The following is a 26,192-nucleotide window of genomic DNA, read 5'->3' on the forward strand; positions in this document are numbered from 1 at the left end:
TTATTGGACCAATTGTTAAAGCCCAAACCCTTTTTCTCACCAACCCACCCCGGCCCAGCCAGTAACCCAGTCCAATTTCCCCTATTAGTTGAACGACGTTGTTTCCCCCCTTAAAATCCCAACCGTTGATCTCCATTGATCAAATGGTTGGGAACTAAGGCTTCCCTTGATATTTAAGTGTCGGAACAGAACCGGTACCCCCCCAGTCAACCCCCTCTCACTTCACCTTCTCTGCAGAAACCCTAGAGACACCGCCTTGAAATCCTCTGCCAGCGACGACGCCTCAGACCATCCCAAACACCACCAATTTAACATCCTAGATTCCCCGTCACCTCCTCTTTCAGAATATCCCAACCGATTCCCTCAAATCCCCGCCTAGGTATTCGAATATTAGATCTAAACTCAAACCCAAAAACCCTAATTCAATCAAACCACTCCAAAATCACACCCCCACACTCTTCACACTCCTCTGAACCCTAAACTACCATCACCTTCCCAAAAAACCCCCACCCATTTGTCCCAATTTGGAATCTGGTTCCAAGAAGAAATTGAAAACCCTAATTTGCTTCGCTTCTGAGTTCAAGAGGATTTGAAGATTGATTTGGGGTCGGAATTTGTGCCAGTTGATTGTTCTTATCAATAACAATTGATTAGTACCAATTCCGGCCCATTTCAAAGTTCACTAGAGTTCACATACCATCAAGGACCGGAAAACTTTGTTCATACATGCAATAGGTATTTATTTTCATTTTCTCTTCCCATTTTTATCCTTCTTCTCTTCGTCGCCTTTTCTCTTCTACATCACTCTGGTTTCCCCTCATTTTTTCTGTTTCTTCGATCAACAAATGGAGGTTAGGTTTTCGATTTTCTTCTGTTCGCATGTTTAATCAGTAGTGTTAAGGCTCATTAGTTTAGGCATGTTCATCAGAGTTCAAGTGTTCAATTTCTTTGTTGGGTTTTGTTTTTGTTTAATTCCATGACTTAGGTTTCTGGTTTTAAGTTTGTTAATTAGCTTATGTGCTTAATCGTTAATAATAGTCGGTTAGTTTAGTGGTAATGTTTGAGTTTGCCATTAGGTCATTAGGGTTCCAGTTTTCAATTTGGGTTTATTTTGTGTTTAATGCAATTAAAATCAGCATGTTAGTATCATTTGATTCCCTGTTAATTGGCCGGTTTAATTGCTTCAAAGGTTGAAATAGGGCATTCATTGGTTGTTTCTTCCTAAATGTCAGTTTCAATTGTTTAATTGTTGGTTGATTTCTGATTTCATTTCATGTTAAGTCTATTTAGGTTTTAGAAATTTATACCATTTGATTTTGTTTGCCTATGGTTTCTATTAGAAGATTGTTTGCCTTGGTTTGTAAATTCCTAGGACTTTCAGGGGGTTAATTGAATAACTAGGAACTTAAGGGGTAATTTGGGGATTGTTGACCTGAGAGAATCTTTAGTAACTGATTGGGAAGTTTATTAAAATGGACAGCTGCCCAAAATTGTTAGGATAAGAGGCTGAAAAATGAAAATATCTAAAAGGAAAGGGACAGCTGTACATAAATCAGTTTTAAAAGATGCCCTATGAGGGGTATTTTTGGGGAAAAAACCTATTTCCTTGACTTGGAAGGCACACAACAGATTTCTGTTGTATAAATAAGGCCTTCCCCTCACTCTTCACACACGAAAAACAAACCTGAAAATCTTTTCAAAAACAATCTCTAAAATAGGAGGCTTTTCTCTTTTTCTAGGTTAAACAGAAAAAAAAAAACTGGACAATCTTGTTGGTATTTCTGGGTTTTTGGAGTTCTTGTGACTTGAGGCTGAAGTTGTTTGCTAACTATTTGTTGCCCTGCTCTCTATTTGTCGAAGTAACTGTGTTTTATTTGATATTTTGGAGCAGAATTTCAGGCACTAAGGTACACATCATGGCCTTATGCCAAAATCCTTGTAATCTTGACCTCACATGAATGCTAGAAGTATTGTTTGAATGACTCTAGTGCATATCTATGTTGATTCTTGTTTCATATGCTTGAAAACATGTTTTTCTTGTGCTTCAAATACCTTAGTTGATATCTGTTGGGCTTGAGCTCTAAGTACACTGTTTTTTGATCATTCATGTCTAACATTTTGCTTTATGGTTTGAGTTGTGAGTATTGGCCAGGGGTCAGCATGTGTGCAGTATGGCTCTTATTGGATCTAATCTCAACATGATCATATCCATGAGAGTTAGAAGCTGAAATTGATATTACTCCTATGTGGGAAGAGCTGGCAGCTTATGGAGGATTACAATCTAAATGTAGATTTGGTTTTAGTGGTGTAGAGTAATTTTGTTTGTTATTTCATAGGACAAGGCTTATTAATCTCCATTTACTAGTTATTTGTTCTTTAATGATTCAAAGTTTTGTTAAAATAGTACTGAGCCTACTGTAAATTAATGTAATGTGTATAAAGAAGCCGTAAGGGTCAGAGGTGAATGCTTCAGTTAGTTTATTTGGTGTTTAAACATGCTGGAAATCCCAAATGAGCTGTATAATGATTTAGGTACTGTTGACTTTTCCAGATTTTGCCTCTATGTTGTTTTGCCATGTTTGGGCCCAATGCCAGGCCCAAGAATATTCATCCCATCTCTTTTTCTTTTCCTTGCACTTTTTGTTTAATGGATTGATTTGGTAACTGAAGCCCAGCGTCCTGCTGGATCTGCATTTGGCTTGATATTAATGCTATGTGTAATTGGCTCTCATTCTGAGAGATGGGCTCAATTTCGAGCCCAGTCTAATGCATGGCTCGTGAGTCCCATTTGGTCTGCAGCTGGTTCATTCTCTATCGAGCAATCAAAATCATTTAATTACCTCGATGTGTGGCTGTAATTAGAGCCTTAGATTAAAACTTCGAGTTAGATAAATTTTGAGTGGATTCACCAAGAGCCTTACAGTTTACTAATTGGTCGTAGTTATTTTAGAGCGAGGTGCGCCATAGTAATTAAATCACTTATGGCCCTCATTAATTTTATAACCTAGATATAAAAGAAATGAACTTCGTAGTTTACTTTAGGCGCGTTGATTATATAATTATCACGGCTATTACTAAAATCCGGGTGTACATTTCATGTGACCCGGTTCTAATTTCCGACATGGTTAAATAGAACGTGTCGTGAATCACGGGTGCATTTCATGTAGCGTGGTTTGCGACGTGTTTTAAATAACCTTGAAATAACTCTTTTAATAAATAAAAGCGGCAAAAAAGTAAAAAATGCACGTAGGTTTAAAATGTGTAATTAATCAAATAATTAGGCCAATGTTAATAGTTGAGCGACCATGCTAAAACCACGGAACCCGGGAATGCCTAACACCTTCTCCCGGGTTAACAGAATTCCTTACACGGATTTCTGCGTTCGCGGACTATAAAACAGAGTCAATCTTTCCTCGATTCTGGATTTTAAATCGGTGACTTGGGACACCATAAATTATCACAAGTGGCGACTCTGATTTAATAAATAATCCCGTTTCAATTGTCACTTAAATTGAAAAAACTCCCTTATACCCTTTCGGGTGTAGGAAAAAGGAGGCGTGACAGAGAAGACAAGTGTTTCTGAATGAAGCAGTATAAGAAGAAGACAACATAGTGGTAAAAGGTTGGCAAAGATGTTCTTACTGAGAAAGTTGAATGCTGTAAATAAGGCTCTAAGAATGTTCAAAGAACGAGAAGAATTGTGAGAGTAAGTAAAAATGATGAGTAGTGGAGAAGATATAGACGGCAAAAATCGTGGTCATTATTACCTCGAAACCCGACGGAAATACTTGCTGAATTACGGGGCAATATGTGTTCGGGGTATTAAATGCGAAGAGACGTGCATCTCTTCAAATGTCGGAGACCGTTCACGAACTTTCCCGCTAAGAAAGGAATATTCATCTACTTCCCGATAATACTGAGTTGCGTCACCGGAAAGTAGGAGGCTATCTGTATGGGGTGAAATTGGTTGGTTACAGGTGGTTGAATAGCGAGGTGACACGTGGAACCGAGAATACATAGATTTAAATCGGTAAATAATTGACATCAGTTATGATGTACATAACCGATACAGAGTGAATCTCGAAGGATGCATAACAGATGGCAAAGATTCGAAGGCTTTACATCGGATAGCATTAAATGAGCATCCATTACAGAAAATATATTTGCATTCAAAGCCAGTTGTTATGCACCCATCAATGACACTTTTATTCACATTCAAGAAGAGCTTGATCTGAAGATCTTGTCTCCTTAGGAATAGCTATAAATACCATATTGGCAAGTTTTGTAAGGGGGCGACAGATTTTGCAGAAAAAAGCTATAATATACTATTTCAAGCTCAATCAAAAGCATTTTTATCATTATTTTATCATTGTTATTTTCTTGCTCTAAGAAAGACCAAGCTTAGAATCAAGCTTGCTATCTTCCTTTTGATCTCAATCGCTAATCCTATTTTTGTTCTATTTCTATATCTTTTTTGGATCAAATCGATTTACTTGTCTATAAACCACATTACAAATTCAATTGTACTATTTTACGGATAAACACTAACTATATGCCTACATATAATAGACCAACACTTCTTCAAAATATAAAGTAAATACTAATTTGAGACAGAAAGCAAGGTTTTAGCTAGTTCTTAGACCAAAACTTAAGCCGGCTGAGTAGTAACACTTACCTGACATAATCGCTTAAAATACTGTATACGCCATTATCTAATCCTAGGGATAAAAAAACCAGTGTTCCTAGACCCAGCAAGTGCAAGACATTATTGAACTGCTATTTTGAAAAAGTATTATTCTGGAATCCTACACATTTCACTTGCCTTGTGTGACTTGAGATAAGTAAAACTTAATAGCCAAATGAATCAACGCGTCATGCATAACATACTAACAGTTTACCAAAGTTGAGACATACAAATCAATTGTACCAGAAAGACTAAGTCCACGCGTCCCACTTGAAAAATCTCTTCAAAATCTCACTTCTCATCGTGTCATAGACCGAGAGGCTAATCCACACCTCTCCTATATGACTTTTCATATTATCATGCGTATGCGGCCAAGATCATGGCATATTTTTTTCATGCTCAAGCTTGTATATGCAGTTTAACTACAAATTAACCCAACAAACGGTGAAGACATTCATCAGAAAGAATGTTATTCTACCGCACAGAGGAATAGAAGTGCTGCAAGCACCTTAAGACTTGAAGGAGCCATTTCTCAAACAGATGTTAAAAAACCATTCTCCAGGCAAAAGAACCACGGATAAATTTACCAAATTTCTATAGCTTCAGATTGAGATCAACAGTTTCTGCTACTTCAGCGTGGCAGTTGCTTTTGTTCGTTCCTTCTTGGCCGAGTTGTACCTTTGCAGATGGGAAGAATCCGAATATGGGTTGTTGAACTGATCTGTTTAAACCTGAACATGTCGTGGGCTCTTCAGCCACTCCCTGTGGATTTATCAAAGGCAGAAGATCCTTAGACCAAATTTAAGAAACCAATAAGTACAGGTATCAGAACATACATAATTAGACCTCTTGTCGCTGACCTGACAGTTTGTGGATTCCAATGTAAGTGTCTCTTGACTCTGATATGGTGAAGCAGTTGAAGGAGGAGCCAACGTGAGAAAATCTCCATTAAGAGCTCTATTTTGTCCGAAGACATTCCTTGGTTTGGACTCGGATATAGATCGTGATCCTGAAGGAACTTCTCTGGATAGAAGTGCCAAAAAAGACTCTTAGTAGGTATTTGAAACACTAAGATTATGCAACAATCACAGGAGATATCAAACCTTTTAAGTCGATTGCCTGATTCTAAACTGGCTGTGCATTCATTGCTGCAGGAAGCTGATTCAGGCGATCTGGATGCAAGGCTAACATAGCCCGGCGGAAACTTGCAATGAAATGAAGGGACTGGTGGATACTCTGGAGAGAAGGGATATGGCCTTTTCATGCCAACCATCTACATGACATCATTAATAATAAAAAATGTAGCCATCAATCAAAATACTTAAGGATAAACCATCTAGAAATTTAGTGTTGTATCTTTAGATGTGAGCTCCACTTTGTCCCCCCTGAAGTAATGGTTGGAGGACATTTTATCTCACCAATCTAAGTTTATGGACATATCGTCCACGACATAAGTTCTTATCTAGCAAGAAAATCTTCTCATCAGGAAAAAATAAAATACCATACTCAACCTCTCCAACATCCCCTTTGCAATCAGTAATTCAGTAATTGTAACATATGTTTTTTGGTGTTTGAATCATTATTCTTGGATAGCTTGTTTAGATGCAAGCACATAGAAAACATTTGAGCGATAAAGGGACAAAAGTTGATCCATACTAAGTGTAACACTGGGTTGAGTGAGCATATCTTCTACAACAACAAGAAATCCAGTGTAATCCCATATGTGGGCTATGGGGAAGGTAATGTGTATGCAGCTTACCCCTACCTTAAAGATAGAGAGGTTGTTTGCGGTAGACCCTCGGCTAGTGAGGGTATCTTCTGGCATGGATATTACAGCATTTTATTATTCTGGCTTTTGAGGCAACAAAAGCCAGAATGTCATGTCTATTTACTTTAGCAACAAAGTGAATGTCAATTGTCAAGTCTATTTACTTTAGCAACCAACTGACACAATAAAAGAATTACCTTCACTTCTTCAGGCCACAGAGGTAAATAATTACAGCAATAATAATTTTGGTTTGAAGGGGGCTCCATCTGATAATTTAACACAGATGACGATGATGATGAAATCCCTGATGAGATATTCACCTGCAGTTTCCACAAAGTAATTCTAATCAGCATTTCAAATACATCAAACAAAATTTTTAAACGCGCTAAGACAATGATGATCTATATATACATTAAAGAAAATGATCAATAAGCTTGCTTACCATTGATGAAGAACAAGAAGGTTGCTGATATTGTTGTGACCTTTGCAGCACACTTGGTAGAGGCAAAATGGGGTTATGCAGTTCATTAGGCAAATTTACATTTGGCCCGAAAATAACACCATTGTGATTTCCCTGTTGGCTTTCTCTTTCAGGACTGTACTCACAACTCCATAATTTAGGGGAATTATCACTCCCTGGACTCAAAACAGAGGACCAACTTAACTCACATCCACTCCTGTTCAATGGTTTTGATGATTGTAAAGTCTTAGGACGAAAACCATCAATAACAGGACCAGATGGATTTGGTCTAAAGACACAACTTTTCGAAGTTCGTAGATCCATTTTTGATGGTGGTGGTAAAGGGATTGAAGAAGGGTTGATTGTAGGCCTAAAAGTAGGACATTCAACTGCTAAGTTTTTGGACATAGTATTGGTTGAATGCACTAAATTTGGTGTCAAAATTGAATCTTTTTTATGTTGTTCTTCTAACATCCTCTCAAGTTGAGCAACACCAAGTCCTCTTTGTGGGACTTTTTTTTGCTTCAACTTTTTTGAGGCTCTACTACTAACACCACCACCCCCACCACCAGAACCACCCCCACCACCACCCCCACTGCTATTACTATACCTATGAGTATGTTCCTCTATAGCCATTATAGTCCTATGCATCATATATCAAGAAAACTATATATTATATAATACTCAAGTAAAACCTAAAGGGCAAATATTTATAGACTATGTAACCCATGTTACTCTTTAAGATACAGATAATCTAAGGGTTTTGAAAGAACCCCAGATGGAAAAAATTCAAGAAAATCAGAAAGAAGCCAAATTTAAAGGAAAAAAAAACCCAATTCCCCATTTGTACGTTACATGAAATCTTGTATGTCATCAAGTCAAGATCTGCAACTTAAATAACACCCATAATTCAGCAAAGATTGCATCTTTTTCAATATATATGGAATTCATTTACATAAAAATGTACAAAGATTTAGTGTTGAAAGCTATAAAGAGCAGGTTTAAAGGAGAAAAAGGAAGAGTATCTGAAAAGTTCGGATTTTTCTCATAACCAGTTGTTTAAAGTTGTCTGAGAGACAGATCAGATCATTAAAAAGGGAACCAACATTTCAAGAAAATTTAAAAGTTTAAATTGCAAATCTAAAGCTTCCTATAAAAATGCTATTTCTCACATTTATTCCATCAAATTTATCGCCAAAACTTTCGGTCCACTCCTCATTTTTCCCTTCCTAGACCGACTCTCTAGTACTCTTCTTTCTCCTTTCCTCTTACCCCTCTGATCCCCCCCTCTCTCTCTCACACACACACTCTCTCTCTAAGAAATTGCCGCGCTCTAGCTAAGCAAGAGTTGTAATATCTTCTTTTATTACCAAGAAATTGAATTATGATCTTAATGGTATGTTCCAAAATAGAAAGTGCACAATATAATGCCGCGCTCTAACTAGGCAAGTATTAATATATTCACCTTTTATTACCAAGAGAGACATTGAATTATTATGATCTTTTAATTAGACGTTCCAAAATAGAAAGAGGGTTGATTATATTGGATAATTAATTCTAACATGTTATGAAACAATAAAAGAAGAAGGTATTGCTTAGAAAAGTAGGGAGAGAGAATTTTTATTGATTTAGGATAAATTATAATGGAATAAAATTCCTCTATTTAGAAAGAAAAAGTGACTTAGCCACCAAGTAACAAACCCTAGAATCTCTCTAGAATATAGACATTCACCTTAAATAGAATTCTATTTATAACACTCCCTTTGAATGTCTATTCAACAGATAATGTGCCTCGCTAAAACCTTAACTAAAATAAAACCCAATGGGAAAAAAATTCTAGAGAAGGAGAAAGAGTACACATATCTAACAATATGACTTTTGGTTGTCTCATTAAAAATCTTGCAAGGAAAATCCAATGGGACAAAACTTTACAAGGGAAAAAGAGTGCAACGTGCATTAACTCCCCCTAATGAGAGCATCAATTCACATCCTTGAGCCTTCACATTCCAATCTTGTGCACCATCTTCAAGAGATCGTTGATAAAGATTTGATAAATAAATCAGCCATATTAACTTGAATGAATATTTTGCACCTTGAAATCATCATTCTTGATAGAGATGAATTGCCTTCATATGATTTTGTTGGAATCGTCATTTCAATATCATCACATAGGGGCAAAAACTCTTGCTATCATATCATCATGCTTGTAAATATAGCAAGATACATTTGTGTACAAATTGCACTGAAGATGTGGTACTTCAAGATCAAGAATTGTATATGTTTTAAACAATTTAAATCCTTCAAGGATTGTCGTATAAGTCATATAATAGACTTTAATTTGATGCATATCAAGTTTTCATGTCATGCTAGACAAATAAGATATCGAAAACTGATTGCACATATTATTGACTTTATACTTTCAAGTGTTTGAACTACATGTCCAAAACAACATGTCTTTCATATTAAACCAATTCTATTTGAATTGTGTATCGTCTATGTCACGACCCATTTTTCATAATAGGTCATGATGGCGCCCAACACCGTTGTCAGGCAAGCCAACGCGGAAATATTAGTGAATTCTTATTTTACTTACCCAAAACAGTTACAACATTTTTTTTAATCTGCAATTAAAAGCTGGTGATAATATGCAACATTCATTAATAATTATACGATCCAAAAGAAACGTCTACTAATGTGTGTGTCAAGACCTGGTGTCACAAGTTGTAAGCAACTAGTAGAATATACAAAATAATATATCTACCCTACTGTCTGAAACAGAATAGACAGTCAAAAGTAAGGAAGACTCCATCCAGCTGTTGATCGGCACAGGAAGGGAAGCAGCTCGCCGTGGAAGTCTCGGACTATGATCAGGGACACGCACCGGTCTGATAGCCAGATGAACCCGCCTCAGATCCTGTACATTAAGTACAGAAGTGTAGTATGAGTACATAAACAGTATGTACCCAGTAAGTATCCTGTCTAATCTCGAAGAAGTAGAGACGAGAAGTCGACTTGACACTTACTAGGGTCAAATAATATGAGAGATGAATTATATTGAGCATGGATAAAACAAATAATTAGCAGTGTATAGCAAGAACTAAAAAGTCTTCTCCTAGATAATGTCACAGCTGGCAACTCCCATTCCAGAACAAAATAATAAACTCAAGTCATAGAATAATATTGAGTAAAGCATGAGCAAGTAGTGTCGAGGTCGTACGACCTGATACAACATAAAAGTAAATTGTGCACTGTCGAGGGTCGAACGGCACGAACCATAGATGCATCTATTACCTCGCTCGCAAATCAACCTTGCGACGCGGTCAATGTAATTAAACACAGCAACAAGCAGACAATAACACATAACTGGGGAGAAATTACTCACTGAGTTATCAACTTCTCTTTAAAAAGACCAAGAAAGATCATGTTCCTCTTAACTAGTCTCATTTATCATAATCACCATGATTTAAGCAATCCAAATTAAACATAGTTGCAAGAATACTTCATAAAGCATGCTTCTGGGTCCTAAACTACCCGGACTAAGCATAATAGTAGCTACGCACGGACTCTCGTCACTTAATGCGTACGTAGCCCCCATATTTAATGGCAAATTATTAGATTACATCACCTATGGGGACAATTCCCTCTTACAAAGTTAGATAGGAGACTCACCTCGCTCCAAAGTGCACTTCCAATGACAAGAACGAGCCTGAACTCTCAATTTGGAGCCGAACGATCCCAAACTAGATAAACGAGGTAGGAACTAGTCAATACAAGCTCACAAGATCACATCCTAACTATTAAAGCAATTTCCCAACCTTAAACACAAGTTTCCTAAAATCCGAACCCAGGCCCACTTGCCCGGATTCCGAAATTTTTCGAATAAAGTTGTTCTTTGTAACCTAAGGATCAATAATATATAATTTATACTTCGCTTCATACCAAATTTCGTGGAAAATCTAAGTTTTATCAAAACCCTAGGTTTTGCTCTAACCCCATGATTTTACCTAAATCCTAGTGTTTAATCTACTTAGGACACAAGTATTAAACTAAGAATAGGTGGGATAAACTTACCTCAAGATGCTAGGTGGAAGTCTTCTCTCAAAAGCTCCCAAAATCGCCAATGGAGGAGTGAAAAATGGCAAAAATGACTTAGAGCCCGTATTAAATGAAGCTCACTGCTTCAACGATTTCCGCATCAGCGGTCAAGTGCGGTCCCGCTTATGCGAGAAATTGGGCGCATCTGCGGAACCGGCCAAGCGGGCTGCGACCGCTTCTGCGGCTTGGGAGCCACTTCTGCGGTTCTGGGCCTAGCCTACCTTGGTCGCATCTGCGATAGGCGGACAGCTTCTGCGGTCTCGCACCTGCGGTCGACCAACCACAGGTGCGGTTATGATAGAAGCAGATGCTTCGGCACTTCTCAACATTTCCAACTTCACTCGAGCCTTGTCCAATTGACGCTCGGGGCTCCCAGGCCCCGCCCGAATATACCGACAAGTCTGAAATCATGAAACGGACCTACTCGAACCTTCGGAACGCCCGAAACAACGCTAAATCTAAGAATCACCCCCTAAAACCAATTGAATCAAACTTATGAACATCAAGTTCTTAATTTTCCTCTAACGAGCCGAAACGCCCTTAAACTACTCGGATTGACACCAAATTATGCGGGCAAGTCTTAAATGCTATATTGGACCTGTACCGGGCTTCGAAACCAACATACGAGCCTGATACCCATGTGATCAATCATTATTTAGTTTATTTAAATCCTTAGAATTTCAGTTTAACAATTTCTAAAAAAAATCATTAATCGGCCTAGAGACCTCGGAATTCGATTCCGGGCATACGCCCAGGTACCATATTTTCCTACAGACCCTCCGGGACCATCAAAATACGAATCCGGGTCCGTTTGCTCAAAATATTGACCAAAGTCAAACTTAGCCTTTTAAAAAAATTTTAAGGAATCAAATGAGCATATTTCAACCCAAATTCTTTCAATTCCTGAACCAATCATCCCCGCTGGTCGTAAATTAATTAAAGCAAGTGCAGGAAATTTTATTTAGGGAAACGGAGTTTTAAAAAGTAAAACGACCAGTCGGGTCGTTACAGTCTATTTGGCCAATATTTTTGTGTTTGTCTCGACAACCTTAAGATCCTCATCTATACTTAGTGCTATGATAGATGTCGTCGACGAACATTTTATATCGGTTTCAATATTTTTTCATAAAGACATAACATATAGATCTCTTCATTCATATATTCAGGTACTTGAATCTCTCATGAGAATTTATGAAGTGTTATGTCATGTGATCTTCTAGATCACTTGCCTCCTTATTATGATCATTTTGATCATTTGCTCATCTTCTTTATCAAGAAGTTATTTGAAACCGATTTGTCTATATGCTTTAAGCGTACCATAGACTTTGTCCTTCTAGGACTTAGTATGAGCATTTGCAATGAGAATATAGTTACTTTCTTTGGGTCAGCAAATGCGTCTAGCTTGTTTTGCAATATATTGCAAATGAATTATCCTTTATTGAACTTCAAGTTCATATTATTTTATTCGAGGATTTAGATGTACACATGATAATTCATTCCACGTAACATTTTCTCAAATGTTTATCATCTCCCCCCTCATGTTAGAAAAACTAACTTGCTTCCTCAACTTTAGAAATCCATCTTTGTGTGTTATGGTGCTAATCAAAATATACACCGCACATCAATAATAATAAGATGAAATTATTCGGTTCTTGACCCCGAACCACTTGTGAGGGGAGAATGTAATATACTTTCATATATAACCTATATCAAACTAATATAGATAACTTTGTTCTCATAAGCAATAGTTTAGCTATTAAGTGGAGGCACTCAATAAATCATTTTGCTAAACTAACTGTAATGTAAACTAACTTATCAAGATGAACTGTCTTGGATAGAAATCTGGAAATTATGCTCTAAATTAAATTATTGAGAAAATTACCTCGCAAACATCAAGTTGCGGTTAATAATAATTGCACATGTAATCATCTCATAGATGCATCTTATGTGGATGGCAGGTGAATGGGCTCATATTCACCTTTGATATTTCCAGCATTCATGGGATTCAATCTCAATTTTAGTTGGTCTATTAATTAATAAGAATAAGCAATGTAAGAGAATTCATAAAGAACTTTCTAGTTCTTTAATATTAACTCATGTGAACTCTCTTTTATTTTTGCGTATCATACTTAAGTTAGCATGGCTAAAACAATTATGCCAACTGAATAAATTATCAATATTAATAAACTTCAGGTTTACACCATGACACGTGCAATTATCAATAAAACTCCAAGTTTATTATGATATGGGTTTTATATCAATAAACTTCTACTTTATTATGACATTCTTTTATTTATGTAGTTCAAACTGGAGAATAAAACAGGTAACTTTTTACATAAATATTACCCCGCTACAAGTTGTAGTAATAGAAGATATTAAATCTTTTCATTATTTATAGTCTCAATAAACCGACCGCTTTCACAAATACTTTAGAAACTCCATAAGTTTCTTTGAGACTTACTACAACACAATGCCTTATTGATAATCAATTTTATTCCTCCAAAATAGTAATAATTGGCTCTTCCAGAGCTCTCAATTAATTTGGTACTACCGCATATTTATCAACATCCATATGGTGAATATCTCTTTTAAAGAGAAAGTTATACCATTATGGTTATGGTCAAAATTATATGCAAGATATGTTTCTTGTTTAATGTTATTCTTTAATAATCACACTACCAAAATATTTTGGCGTGCAATAGGTACGTGACCAATGATCATTCATGCCATAATAATGACATTATTTTCTTATATCATCTCAAACCTCCATCTAGAGGTGAGTGTGGTATATTCACTACCACTAACACGTTCATATTCTTTCAGGAATGAATATGTATTCATAAATCACATGTTGTCACATTCACATCATGAATGGACCATAATCATCTATATGTGCTTTATAAAATCTCATGTCAAATCGATGACAAATATTACTTCCACAAAGTGAAAGATTATTTTGAGAATCCTTATTGTTCTCATTACTGCAATGATGAGGATTATAATTTTATCTATTGCCACGTCCACATCCATTGATACCTTCATGGTAATAATTTTGTCTTCTTTCAGACTTATTACATACTGCTATCACATTCTCTTAAGGGAATGAGAATGGAGCAAATTCAATGGGACGGGTTTTCACTTCTTGTGCCCACAATCATACATGAAGTTGATAATGGCAAAACGTAGAAATTTTACCACTTCGGGTAGTTATAATTTCTTACTAACTCCACTGAAATTATAATCAAAATTTATTTTCTTTACTGTATTTAAAATTAAATTATAGATTAAAAGAGAAAAATACGTTAAAATACATACCTTAAATTCAGAATTTAATCATGAAGGAAGCTCTTGAAACAATTGACAATCATTATGCTCAACCCAAAGGTTTTACTCAATTGGTTATAGTCTCGTGCTGATAATGTGTTATGAAACAATAAAAGAAGAAGAAGAGTATTGCTGAGAAAAGTAGAGAGAGAGAATTCTTATTGATTTGGGATGAATTATAATGGAATAAAATCCCTCTATTTAGAAGGAAAAAGTGACTTAGCCACCAAGTAACAAACCCTAGAATCTCTCTAAAATATAGACATTCACCTTAAATAGAATTTTATTTATAACATAACATAAATTTTTGTATAAAATAATAGGAGTATAGTGTGTGATTGGTCGTCTAAGATAAAATAATTATTGCATAACTAAATGTTAAATAATCATTCGTTATGCAAGAATTTATGTATCATTTTATTCCTAGTAGAATGTGAAATAAAAATACATATTATTAGCAATATAATGATTAAACTATTTAAAGAAAAAAAATACTTTTTAGAATGAGAAATTCATGTATTACAAGTATCGTTATTAATTTATTACATAACAACAACAACAACAACAACATACCTAGTATTATCCCACATCGTGGGATCTGGGGAGGGTAGTATGTACGCACACCTTATCCCTACCTTGTGAGAATAGAGAGATTGTTTCCAATAGATCCTCGGCTCAAGATAGTATAAGTACCACATTGATTATTACATAACAATATTTTTATTATTAATTAATACATAAATAATTTCAACACTATAATCCTTGCATAACTATTATGTGATCCAAACAACCCTAATGTTATTACTTATATAAATTGGACGTATTAGTTTCTTTATGGGTTTAAGTTATTATATACATTACTATTAGCATAATTTAAGATGACATAGAATATCAGTTATTTTATTTTCTAAATTATCAAATTATATTCAATGTCTCAAGTATCACAATTATGAAGTCTTGATTATTTTTTATGATATTGGTATTAGGGCTAGTTTATGCATCTCAATTATTAAAACATTACCTCATATCTTTCACCAGCACAAGTACAAGTGTTATGCAATTTTGTCTACCAACATTTGGACATATAAAAATTATCTAGTGCTTTTTTTCTTCCGCTTGAAATTGAACCTAACAACTCATGTTTCTCCTCCCACTTTATTGATAATATGAAATCTTATTCATTGCATAGTATCTTAGAAAATGATTGATGAACCAAATTACTTTTCGAAATTTGTTTACTAACATGCGGTGTCAAAATAAAATGAATAAATATGTAAATATGTGGCATTTGTTATATACATCTTATCATTTAATCATAATTAATTAATATATATTATCACTTTAATTTGTAACTGCTAAATTTGTCCGTTTCGTACAAAATAGTCTAATGTCACTATGTAGTGAAGCAAATATAATTGGAGCCGGTACATACTTAAACCAATCTATTTAATCTTAGCAAATAAAAAATAAATTAAAAATACACGTTATTTAATCATTGTTAAGTGATGAATATGTATATTAAAAAGACACATGCTTTGTTCTTATTGGTTTAATGTAAAGACCGTAAATTTTCTACATAGAAGCTTCAATATAAAATCTTAACCAGATTTGGTCAAAATAATCAATATAGTTGGGAAGATTCTTGTTCTGTTGTCCATATTACAAGATTTCCCCATAACAAGTTTTGTCCATATTATTTGTATCTTAAAATTTTGTACACCTCTTAAGTAAGATTTTACTAGCCTTAATCATAAGAATATTTAAGTAAGATATCTTTTATCTCTCTTTTAAATGTTGTACTTAATTAATATTCTACTAACTAGAGCAGTAACGGTAGTCGGAAACAAAGTAATACTCCCTTCATCTTAAATTAATTAACTCGAGAGTTAATTTGACTAATTTTTAAAGTTAAATTAGATTATATTAATTTAATATTTTAAAACTACAATTTGATATTCAAAAACTGTTAAAAAAAAGCTACAAGTTGTAATTTTACATATGTCAATACGATGAAAAATATATTTTATAATGGTGGTCAAAGTTTGCAAAGTTTGATTCTCTAGAAGCGAAATATGACAATAATTTGGGAATGGGGGAGTAAATATTTTTTTTATTTCTAATATGTCAAATATTTTAAAACACGAGTCACCAGCTATTTAATGGAAGAGGACACATAACACTGTGATAAATGATTTCCTTGTAGTTAATACAGTGCTTGATACACTTTTCACATTTATTGAATGCCTATATTTTAACAGTTGGAGTATAGTGTTTGATTTCCATGTATAGATACTTTCCAAGCTATACCATATTATAGAAATGTAATATATATACTTATTAATTAACTTTGTGCAACATAACGTATGTATAGTAATGATGCCAATAATAACAAATTTACGAACAAATGTATGTGAAATGTCCATAAGGAGACAATTTAATGGTCAAGAGATCACAATTTGATTAACAAATTTGAATCCAATAACAAAGAATTATTAGAGATTAATACCAGTTTTGACTAATAGAATGAAAGAATAAAGGGTTATTTTGTGTGTGAACAGCCATTTAATTATATCCTTTTTCAGGCACGTGAAATGGATTGAGGCTAGATTTGTCCAGGCAATTTATTAAAGCCCAACCCAAGCTGTTTAGCAAATTTGAGCAAAGATTATAGTGGAGAAAATTTCCTTTTATGAAAACGAGACATTCTCTTTTGGATCCTTTCAAAATCCCAAACTACCACTTTGGGCTGCCCTTTCCTCATTTACATAACTACAAAGTAACAAAAAGACTTGGATCCAGGTGAGCCAGAAGGGTATGATAAAGAGGGAAAATGAACAAAGTTGAAATCTCTTCATCCTTAGCCAGATATTTCGGATTCGAACTCTAGGAAGAGAAAACTTTACTCCTTAGTGAACCTATCCGGTATGAATATAAAGAAATTTTCAGAAATCACTATATTTTAGTGATTATTAGCTTGCTATAGTTATCATTTACTAAATTACTTTCTATAGCTATGTTTTCAGTTGTTATAGACTCTATTCGATGTATTTTTGCTACTGTATCCATGAATACAGTAGCAAAACTCGACGGAAAATAGGGGAGTCCAGCTAAGCAGAGAATGTATTCGACTATATTCGCGAGCTGTATTCGTAAATACAATAACAGAATTTACGAGAAAAAGGTCTTCAGCTGTTTAAAAACGGTAAGTGAATCAATTAACGCGATAGACTCCTAATATAATTCAACAAACCCAATTATAACACACAGAATTTGTATTTTCAGTTATAGAAAAGATTCTCAACCGATAAACACCCCAAAAACAGAGCAATCCTCAGAGATTCAATCCATCCTTTTTTTTTAGTGGTATCTTTACTAAAATATTTTTAATGGTATATTTACAAATAGATTTATATATTAAAATTATATAATTATATTGAATACAGTTAAATATATAAAAATACATTGAATACAAGAAATATAGCAAGTCATCTATACCGCAAATACATATGAATACATACTACAGATATATTTGAATACATATATACATCTCAATAAATAAATTTTATTAATTAAAAAAATATATGAATACATTCTACAATACATTGAATACATACTGCTGGACAAAACAGTGAAACACAGTAAAACTTTAAAATTATATAATTACATTGAATACAATTAAATATAGTGGATATATTGAAAAAGTTAAAAAACTAAAGACAATGAATACAATGAAATACATGGAATATATTGAGATACATTGAAATACAATGAAAAAAAAAGGTAATAGACTCTTCAAGTTCCTTAGCCCCAAAATCCCTCCCCAATCCACCGATATCCAGGCTGCCGCCATGTGGGGCGTCGCCGCCGGTTAAATGAAGACAGTTGTTGAAGAAGCACCAATTTAAAGGATCAAATGGAAACTAGAGACATGACTTCTTCAGATCTCACAAGGCAAACATGAACAATCAATGCAAAATCTAAGAAAAATTTCGAATGTTTAACACATGTGTGTGAAAGAAATCGCCAGCCGGAGGAGGGGGTTAGGGGTGACATAACAAGGAAGGGGGGAAGTGGTCGCCGGCTGGATCTGTCGTTGACGGAACACAGCCCCTGCTAGGGTTTCTAAAAGCAAGGGAGAAAAAAATCGGGGGAAAAAGAGAAGAAAGAGGAAAGAGAAAGGAGGAGAGAGGTAGAGAGAAAAATAATACACAGCGTATTTAATGGCTTAAAGGTAGGAAGTGACCATAAATAAATATTTTGCTATAAAAATTAAAAGGTAGCTATAGGATGTAATTTTTTAAAGGGGTATTTATTTATAATAAATAAGGTATCAACCTTTACTATAGGAGGTAAAATTTTCATCTAAATTAGGTAAAAATAACATGGGCTAGCCAGTTTTTGGACTTGTAATTGAAAAATAGCCAGTATTTGTAAAGTCATTGAAAAATAGCCACTATTTTACAAAAAAAGGAAAGTTCCAGCATAATATGTTGAATTATGGAGCTCATGCGTATAAACTTCCAGCATATTATGTTGGAATTTCAGCACACGAAAAGTTTTAAGTATAATATGCTGGATTGTGGAGCTCTTACATATAAACTTACAACATATTATGTTGGAAATCCAACACATTATGAAATTTAAGCACATTACGGTGGAAGCTCATATGTAAAAAAATTCGAACTCCAGCATATTATTTTGGAATACTTCCGGATTTTTAAGGGTGTTTTTGTTCAGATTTTATCTTTACTTGAAAAAGTGGCTAGATTTTAATTACTTTTAAAACTGTGGCTCTTTTTCAATTATCAGTTATAAATCTGATTATTTTTTATTTTTTCCCTAAATTAGTCAAGATAGTGAATTTCGAATATGAAGTGATTAAACCGAGAAAAAAACAAAATTGAGAGGTGAAGGGTGGGTGATGCAATAGAGTCATCGAGATCTTTATTTTCAAATGCCAATGGATTTTGCCTTTCAAAAATGGCCCACCTTAGCATCAACAAACTATCGGTGAGTAATAGGAAACAAAACAAAAATGTGTGTGTAGAAGAGGGGCCTAAGACAGGCAGAAAGCCACATTCAATGGACCCCACTTTTAATGACACCATCTGTTTTGGTATTTATGGTGTCAAGATTTTGTTAGATATGCAAGATATACAAGGCAACAACATTAACAATATATTGCATCTATGCACAAGATTCTCTTTAATTTCCTTTTTTTTGGTTTTACATCCAGGTGTCCGGTACTCATATTGGGATCCGACTAAATCCAGATTCGTGCCGGAAAATCCCACATTATGGGGGTAAAGTGCTCCTTAATAAAGGCGACTCCATATCCAGGGGCTCGAATTCGAGACCTCTGGTTAAGGATGAAGGAGTACTTACTAATCCACCACAACCCTTGTTGGTCTCTTTAATTACTAGCTACACAATATTCTCATACTTATGTCCTTATTCTAAGTTTTTAATTAGTGTCACCCTTCAATCCTTTATTCACATATGCTCCACCAATATAAGCAAATTTTAAAGTATGCGCAAACTGGTTCGGACATTATAGTTAAACGTTGATACGAGCCTCTTAAGTCGACTACTCTAGACCTGAGGGCTCAAGCGTAATAGCAAACAAAGTCGGGGAAAGCGTTAGCCTGTACCCGAATTTTTTGAGCAAATAGATTTTTTTGAAAACAAGGCATTTAACTTTCATTTCGTGTAAATATGTTATGTTATTTTCTTTTTATGAAAGGATTCGAATTCACATCGACAAAACAGTTTTGGGCTTTATAAACTCTTTTCGAAAGATATTTTCTGTCCAAACACCAATACTCAATCTTGTTATCATTAGATTTCTTCAAATTCTTTTGACAGAAATAAATGAACTAATACTATTTTTTGAAATTCAAAATTCCAATAACCATAATATAGGAAATAATTAGGAAACATCCAAAATGAGGATTTTGGTCGAAAGTCATTTTGTTCAGTATCACCTCTGAATTCTTTCGATGCAGTTTTATAGATTTTTCAAATTTCCCCATTTATTTGCAAGATACATAAATCATCCTTATCTTTTTCCCTCAGTTTAGTTGTGGGTTGATATATGGATCCATGAATTCACATACTTAACTTTAAATTATCAGAGAAATTATAATACGTTTTTCATCTGCCTGAGAAAAAATGAGAAAATTATAACAGGTTTTTGCGTCGTGTTAATTTAGTTTAACTTCTCTATAATAATTGTATAAAGAATTTTATATTATCATAAAAAACAACTATAGGTAATAAAAACAATTAGTAACTTGAAAATGAGATATTATATCTACTGAAATAAATATATTGATAGTGTACAGAATTTTGGATACCCTCTCATTGTATACTACTAGTCCGTGCAAACACTAGTTATAAGTAAATTTTTCCTGTTAAGAATTCTGATCAAAAATATCAACAAACAAAAAAATCTCCCAGCATATTTTTTTATAGTAATTGAAGGTAAATGTATTTATTCACACATTGCAATGATCAGAATTAAAATTTAGCAACAATTGGGAGTAAATTTCACAAACGATCATATAATATCAAAGTCATATAATTTTGTTTTCTCACACAAAAATCATAAGGCTCTTACTAACTCACACAAAAATCATAAAGACCGGAAAATATAACTTTTATATAGTTTTTTTTTATTCCACGATTCTTTCTTTTTTATTTTCAGTCTAATAAATAATAATCTAATTTATAATAGGAATGGTCCAAACCAGCCTGACCCACCCAACCCAATACTCATATATATATATATATGAATTAAAATAATACTAAAAGTTAGTCTTCCAAAACATGATACCTTTTTTTTTTTAAGATTTTCATTCAAATTGATAGTAGCATTTTTGTTTAAAGCTCTCTTTAATTATACCTTTTATTTCTTTCTTTTTTTATTAGAATCTCATGCATTCCGAACAAATTTTTTTGTGGGAGAATGATTCACTTTTAATATTAGTTTAATCTATGTATATGAGTATTGAGTCAGGTTGAGTTGGGTCATTCATATTTTAAAAAAAAATATAAAATTGATCGGTTGACGGAAACTAATTTCATTCGCTAACCAAAAAATATATAAAATATGTATATGACCATTTGTGAAATTTACCCAATGGGCCAAAAGCCCACCTCATCCCTATCATAGATATACTTAGTTTGACTTCTTTTTCCTTTCTTTCTGGAAACGATAGATTTTAGAACTATATCAAATAAGATAGGAGATAAGAGCTAGAATGATTTTTGGTTCAGCCTTTATTACTTTATCTGTCTTAAAAGCTATAATGTTTCACCAAACACTTGAGAAAAATGATTTCAGTATTTCGAATCGACTTTCTCTTTTCCAATCACTTGATGGAACTGATATTCTCAAATGTATAGTTTGGACATCTACCAATACTTCTTTGGAACATCAATTTGAGAAACTTCAAAAGAGGAACTCTTGTAAGACTCATAAAATATATATGTTCCAAAAAATGAAAGCATTTTGGTTAAATATTACTACCATGTGGTTGTATAGGTCATAAATTTTGCATTTCTTTTTTGCAGATTACGAAAAGAAAATCCTAACGACCAAATACTTCCGCACCAAAAACGGAGATAAAAGAATTGCTAGGTTGTCGATAACACCTATGAAGAGCACTACATCTTTAGTGTATACGAAATGAATTAAATAAATAATTGAGGTGGGCTTTTTTGTTCATTAAGGGGAAAGTACGAACACAAATTCATCAAGTACAACAACCTTAAAGCACAAAAACATGAAAATACCAAAAAAAATAAAAAACTGAAACCAAGGAACTGGAAGGATACGATAATATTTGCGATTTATTGTTGTAAATAATTTGTGACAATAATATGCCAATTCTTGGTCCCGTAGCTCAGTTGGTTAGAGCGTTGGTCTTATGAGCCGAAGGTCGCGGGTTCGAGCCCCGCCGGGACCAACTCCTAATAATTAATATACCTTGCCCTTTTGGTTTTATTTTTCTTTATTTAGAGTACTTTTATTCCTTTTTTTCCCCCTTCCTGCTGGACAAAATTGGGTTAAACCATATTTTCTGTCCAAAAATGCAATTCATTTAAAAGTTAATTCCACACCTATAAATCAATCAAATATCTTTATAGATACTCAACTAAGGAAACCTTTAGCAAAATAATTAATTTCATAGTACCACATGTAGTCAACAAAACAAGTTCTCCTTTTCCCAATTGATAAATATTAGCTCCATATCTTTATAGCTAATCAACATAAGAATCTGGAAGAAATAAACCAAAGGTAAATTAATTTGACAATTCAAGAAATTATAGGCAATGACATGCTCTTACAGCGGTTCGAGATCGGGTTCTATATCGATGTGCAATCTACTTCTCAAACTGACTAATTTATGACTTACTAGTCTTAATGTAACGCATTGCGCATGTTCCTCGCAAAGAGGATAAACTTTTAAAAGCAACATAAATATTAAACAAATGTGTTTATAATATAATATAAAAATTAACAGAAAACAAGTCTTAAAATGATAACTATGTTAATCATGTTTATGGTTTGATCCACTCTAGTGGTTCTACCTTCAGTTTGTTCTAAATTGTTTCATGTACAAATGTGTATAGGAGTAACGTTTGATTGAAACGTGAAAATATATTTTGTGCTTACCGTCTTGGAAGTTCAAAATATTGCGGAAGCCAAATGTATATAGTGTGAATAAGTCACAACTACTATACCAAAAATTATGACAGCCACCAAATAATAAATAAGACAGTAAAGCAACAATAAAGGGAACACCAGAATTTACGAGGTTCGGCTAATTTTGCCTACTCCTCGGACACAACCAATATTTTATTCCACTCCAAAAATACAAGTGAAATAATACTAAAGAGAGAAGATACAAATGCCTTAAACAGATGAGAAGGCAAATGAGAGGTGTGTTTCAATCCTAAACATTAGGCCTTCTTTTATAGGGGAAAAATCCCCCCCAAACTTAACTAACCCACCGATGTGGGAAGCTGAAATATTTGACATTTCAACAAATCTCCACCTTGGCAAAAATTCCACGTCTTCAATTTTCTCTCTATAACAAATTTTGGTTGTGTCTTCATCTTCAATCTTCAGTGTTCAACAATGTTGATCAAATCCAAACAATGTTGAAACTTGACCGCAGTCACCACCTTTGTCAGCATATCAGCAGGATTCTCCGTAGTATGAATTTTCTTCACTGTGACTCCTCCTTCTTCTATGATTTCTCGTACGAAATGATACCGAACATCAATATGCTTCGTCCTTGCATGATAAACTTGGTTCTTCGCTAATTGAATAGCACTTTGACTATCACAAAAAATTGTGATACCTTTTTGTTCAACACCAAGCTCCTTTAGCAATCCTTGAAGCCAAATTGCCTCTTTCACAGCCTCTGTAATAGCCATGTACTCTGCCTCTGTTGTAGACAAAGCAACTGTTGACTGCAAAGTAGACTTCCAACTAACTGGTGCCTTTGCAAAAGTAAACACATAACCAGTAGTTGATCTTCGTTTGTCCATATCACCCGCAAAATCTGAGTCACAATATCCAACTACAAACTGATTGTCTTCCTGCTCAAAAACTAACCCGACATCTACAGTATTATGAATATACCGTAGAATCCACTTCACAGCTTGCCAATGCTCCTTCCCTGGATTGTGCATATATCTGCTAATAACTCCAACAGCTTGTGAAATGTCAGGCCTTGTGCAAACCATTGCATACATCAAGCTACCAACAACATTTGCGTATGGTACCTTTGACATATACTCTCGTTCAGCTTCATCCATTGGCGACATAGTAGTACTTAGCTTAAAATGGGGAGCAAGTGGAGTACTAACTGGCTTAGTCTTGTCATCTATGCCAAAACGTTGTAGTACTCTCTTCAAATATTCTTTCTGAGATAAACAGAGTTTCTTTGAACGTCTATCTCTAATTATCTCCATGCCAAGAATTTTCTTTGCCTCACCCAGATCCTTCATCTCGAACTCCTTCTTCAGTTGATTCTTCAATTTATCAATTTCTTCCGAATTCTTGGAAGCTATCAACATATCATCAACGTATAGGAGAAGATATACAAAGGAACCATCTTTAAGCTTGCGCAAATACACACAATGATCGTATTTGCTTCTCTTGTACCCTTGCCGCAACATAAACTCGTCAAATCGCTTGTACCATTGTCTAGAAGATTGTTTCAATCCGTACAACGATTTTTTCAAGTTTGCACACCATATTTTCTTTTCCAGCAACTTTGAATCCTTCTGGCTGAGTCATGTAGATTTCCTCCTCCAAGTTTCCATGTAAAAACGCAGTTTTTACATCCATCTGAACTAGTTCCAAATCCAATTGTGCTACCAAAGCCAACATAATTCTAATGGAGGAATGTTTTACAACTGGAGAAAATACTTCATTGTAATCAATTCCCTCCTTTTGAGCATATCCTTTGGCCACCAATCTTGCTTTGTAGCGAACATCTACTTGGTTAGGAAATCCTTCCTTCTTTGCAAATACCCATTTGCACCCAATTGCTTTCTTTCCCTTCGGGAGATTGGCCAATCTCCATGTATGATTCTGATGAAGGGACTGTATTTCATCATTCATGGCAATCCTCCACTTATCTTCTTCTGAACTTTGGACAGCGTCTTTATAAGTAGTAGGAACATCATCAGCTACAATTGAGGTTGCACAAGCAACCGTCTCTATGAGACGAACAGGTTTCGTTATTGTTCTTTTTGGCCTGCTGGTTGCTATTGATTCAAGTTGTTGTTGAGGTTCCTGAGTTGGAATCTCCTCTACTGGCTCTCCTTCCAGAGGGTAATCTTCATTTGTTTCCTCCTCTGCTTCTTGTGTAGGAAAAATAAATTTTCCCTCAAACTCCACCTGCTTAGAAGCACCTTTATTTTGTTTGGTATCTTCTGTTACCTTATTTACCATAGATTCATCAAAGGTAACATCCCTGCTGAATATTACTTTCTTTGTCATAGGACACCATAAGCGATATCCTTTGACTCCAGAAGTAATTCCCATAAAAATAGCCTTCTTTGCCCTTGGATCTAATTTTGACTCCGTCACATGATAATATGCAGTTGAGCCAAACACGTGCAAAGAGTTATAATCTACAGCAGGTTTTCCATACCATTTTTCAAATGGTGTCTTGCCATCAATAGCAGCAGATGGTAAGCGATTAATGAGGTGGCATGCATATGTAATTGCCTCAGCCCAAAATTCTTTGCCCAAGCCAGCATTGGACAACATACACCGTACCTTCTCCAGCAAGGTCCGGTTCATACGTTCTGCCACTCCATTCTGTTGTGGTGTATGTCTAACAGTGAAGTGTCGGACGATGCCATCATTTTCACAGACCTTATTGAAATGATCATTTTTGTATTCACCTCCATTGTCTGTGCGAATACACTTGATCCTCCTGCCTGTTTGATTCTCCACCATCGTCTTCCATTTGAGAAAAATTCCCAGCACTTCATCTTTGTTTTTCATTGTATACACCCACACTCTTCGAGAAAAATCATCAACAAAGGTTACAAAATAGTGCTTCCCACCCAATGAAGGTGTTTTGGAAGGACCCCAAACATCAGAGTGTACATAATCCAAAATGCCTTTAGTATTATGGATCGCTGTACCAAATTTAACCCTTGTCTGTTTCCCTTTGACACAATGCTCACAAAACTCCAAGTTGCAAGCCTTTACTCCTTTTAACAATCCTTGATCTGATAGAGTTTTCAAGGATTTTCCTCCAGCATGTCCCAAGCGCATGTGCCATAGCTTGGTTGCTTCTGCCTCTTTGTCGTCACTGGATGTCACT

At 34.7% G+C, this 26,192-nt stretch overlaps 1 protein-coding gene and 1 non-coding gene across 2 annotated transcripts; one reads left to right on the plus strand and one right to left on the minus strand.

Moving 5' to 3' along the window:
* Positions 1-4,860: 4,860 nt before the first annotated feature.
* LOC104218516 (uncharacterized) lies at positions 4,861-8,277 on the minus strand. Its single transcript, XM_009769034.2, has 5 exons — positions 6,895-8,277; positions 6,650-6,772; positions 5,788-5,957; positions 5,545-5,707; positions 4,861-5,446 (listed from the first exon to the last, which is right to left on the minus strand). Exons 1-5 carry the CDS (start codon positions 7,564-7,566, stop codon positions 5,279-5,281), a joined length of 1,296 nt encoding a protein of 431 aa, XP_009767336.1. The 5' UTR covers positions 7,567-8,277; the 3' UTR covers positions 4,861-5,278.
* A 13,950-nt stretch (positions 8,278-22,227) lies between these two features.
* On the plus strand, positions 22,228-22,301 carry TRNAI-UAU (transfer RNA isoleucine (anticodon UAU)). The gene has a single exon. It is a non-coding gene; the product is annotated as a tRNA-Ile (tRNA).
* The last annotated feature ends 3,891 nt before the right edge of the window (positions 22,302-26,192 follow it).

The sequence above is a fragment of the Nicotiana sylvestris genome, chromosome 6, assembly GCF_000393655.2.
Source record: "Nicotiana sylvestris chromosome 6, ASM39365v2, whole genome shotgun sequence".
NCBI classification, from domain to species: domain Eukaryota; kingdom Viridiplantae; phylum Streptophyta; class Magnoliopsida; order Solanales; family Solanaceae; genus Nicotiana; species Nicotiana sylvestris.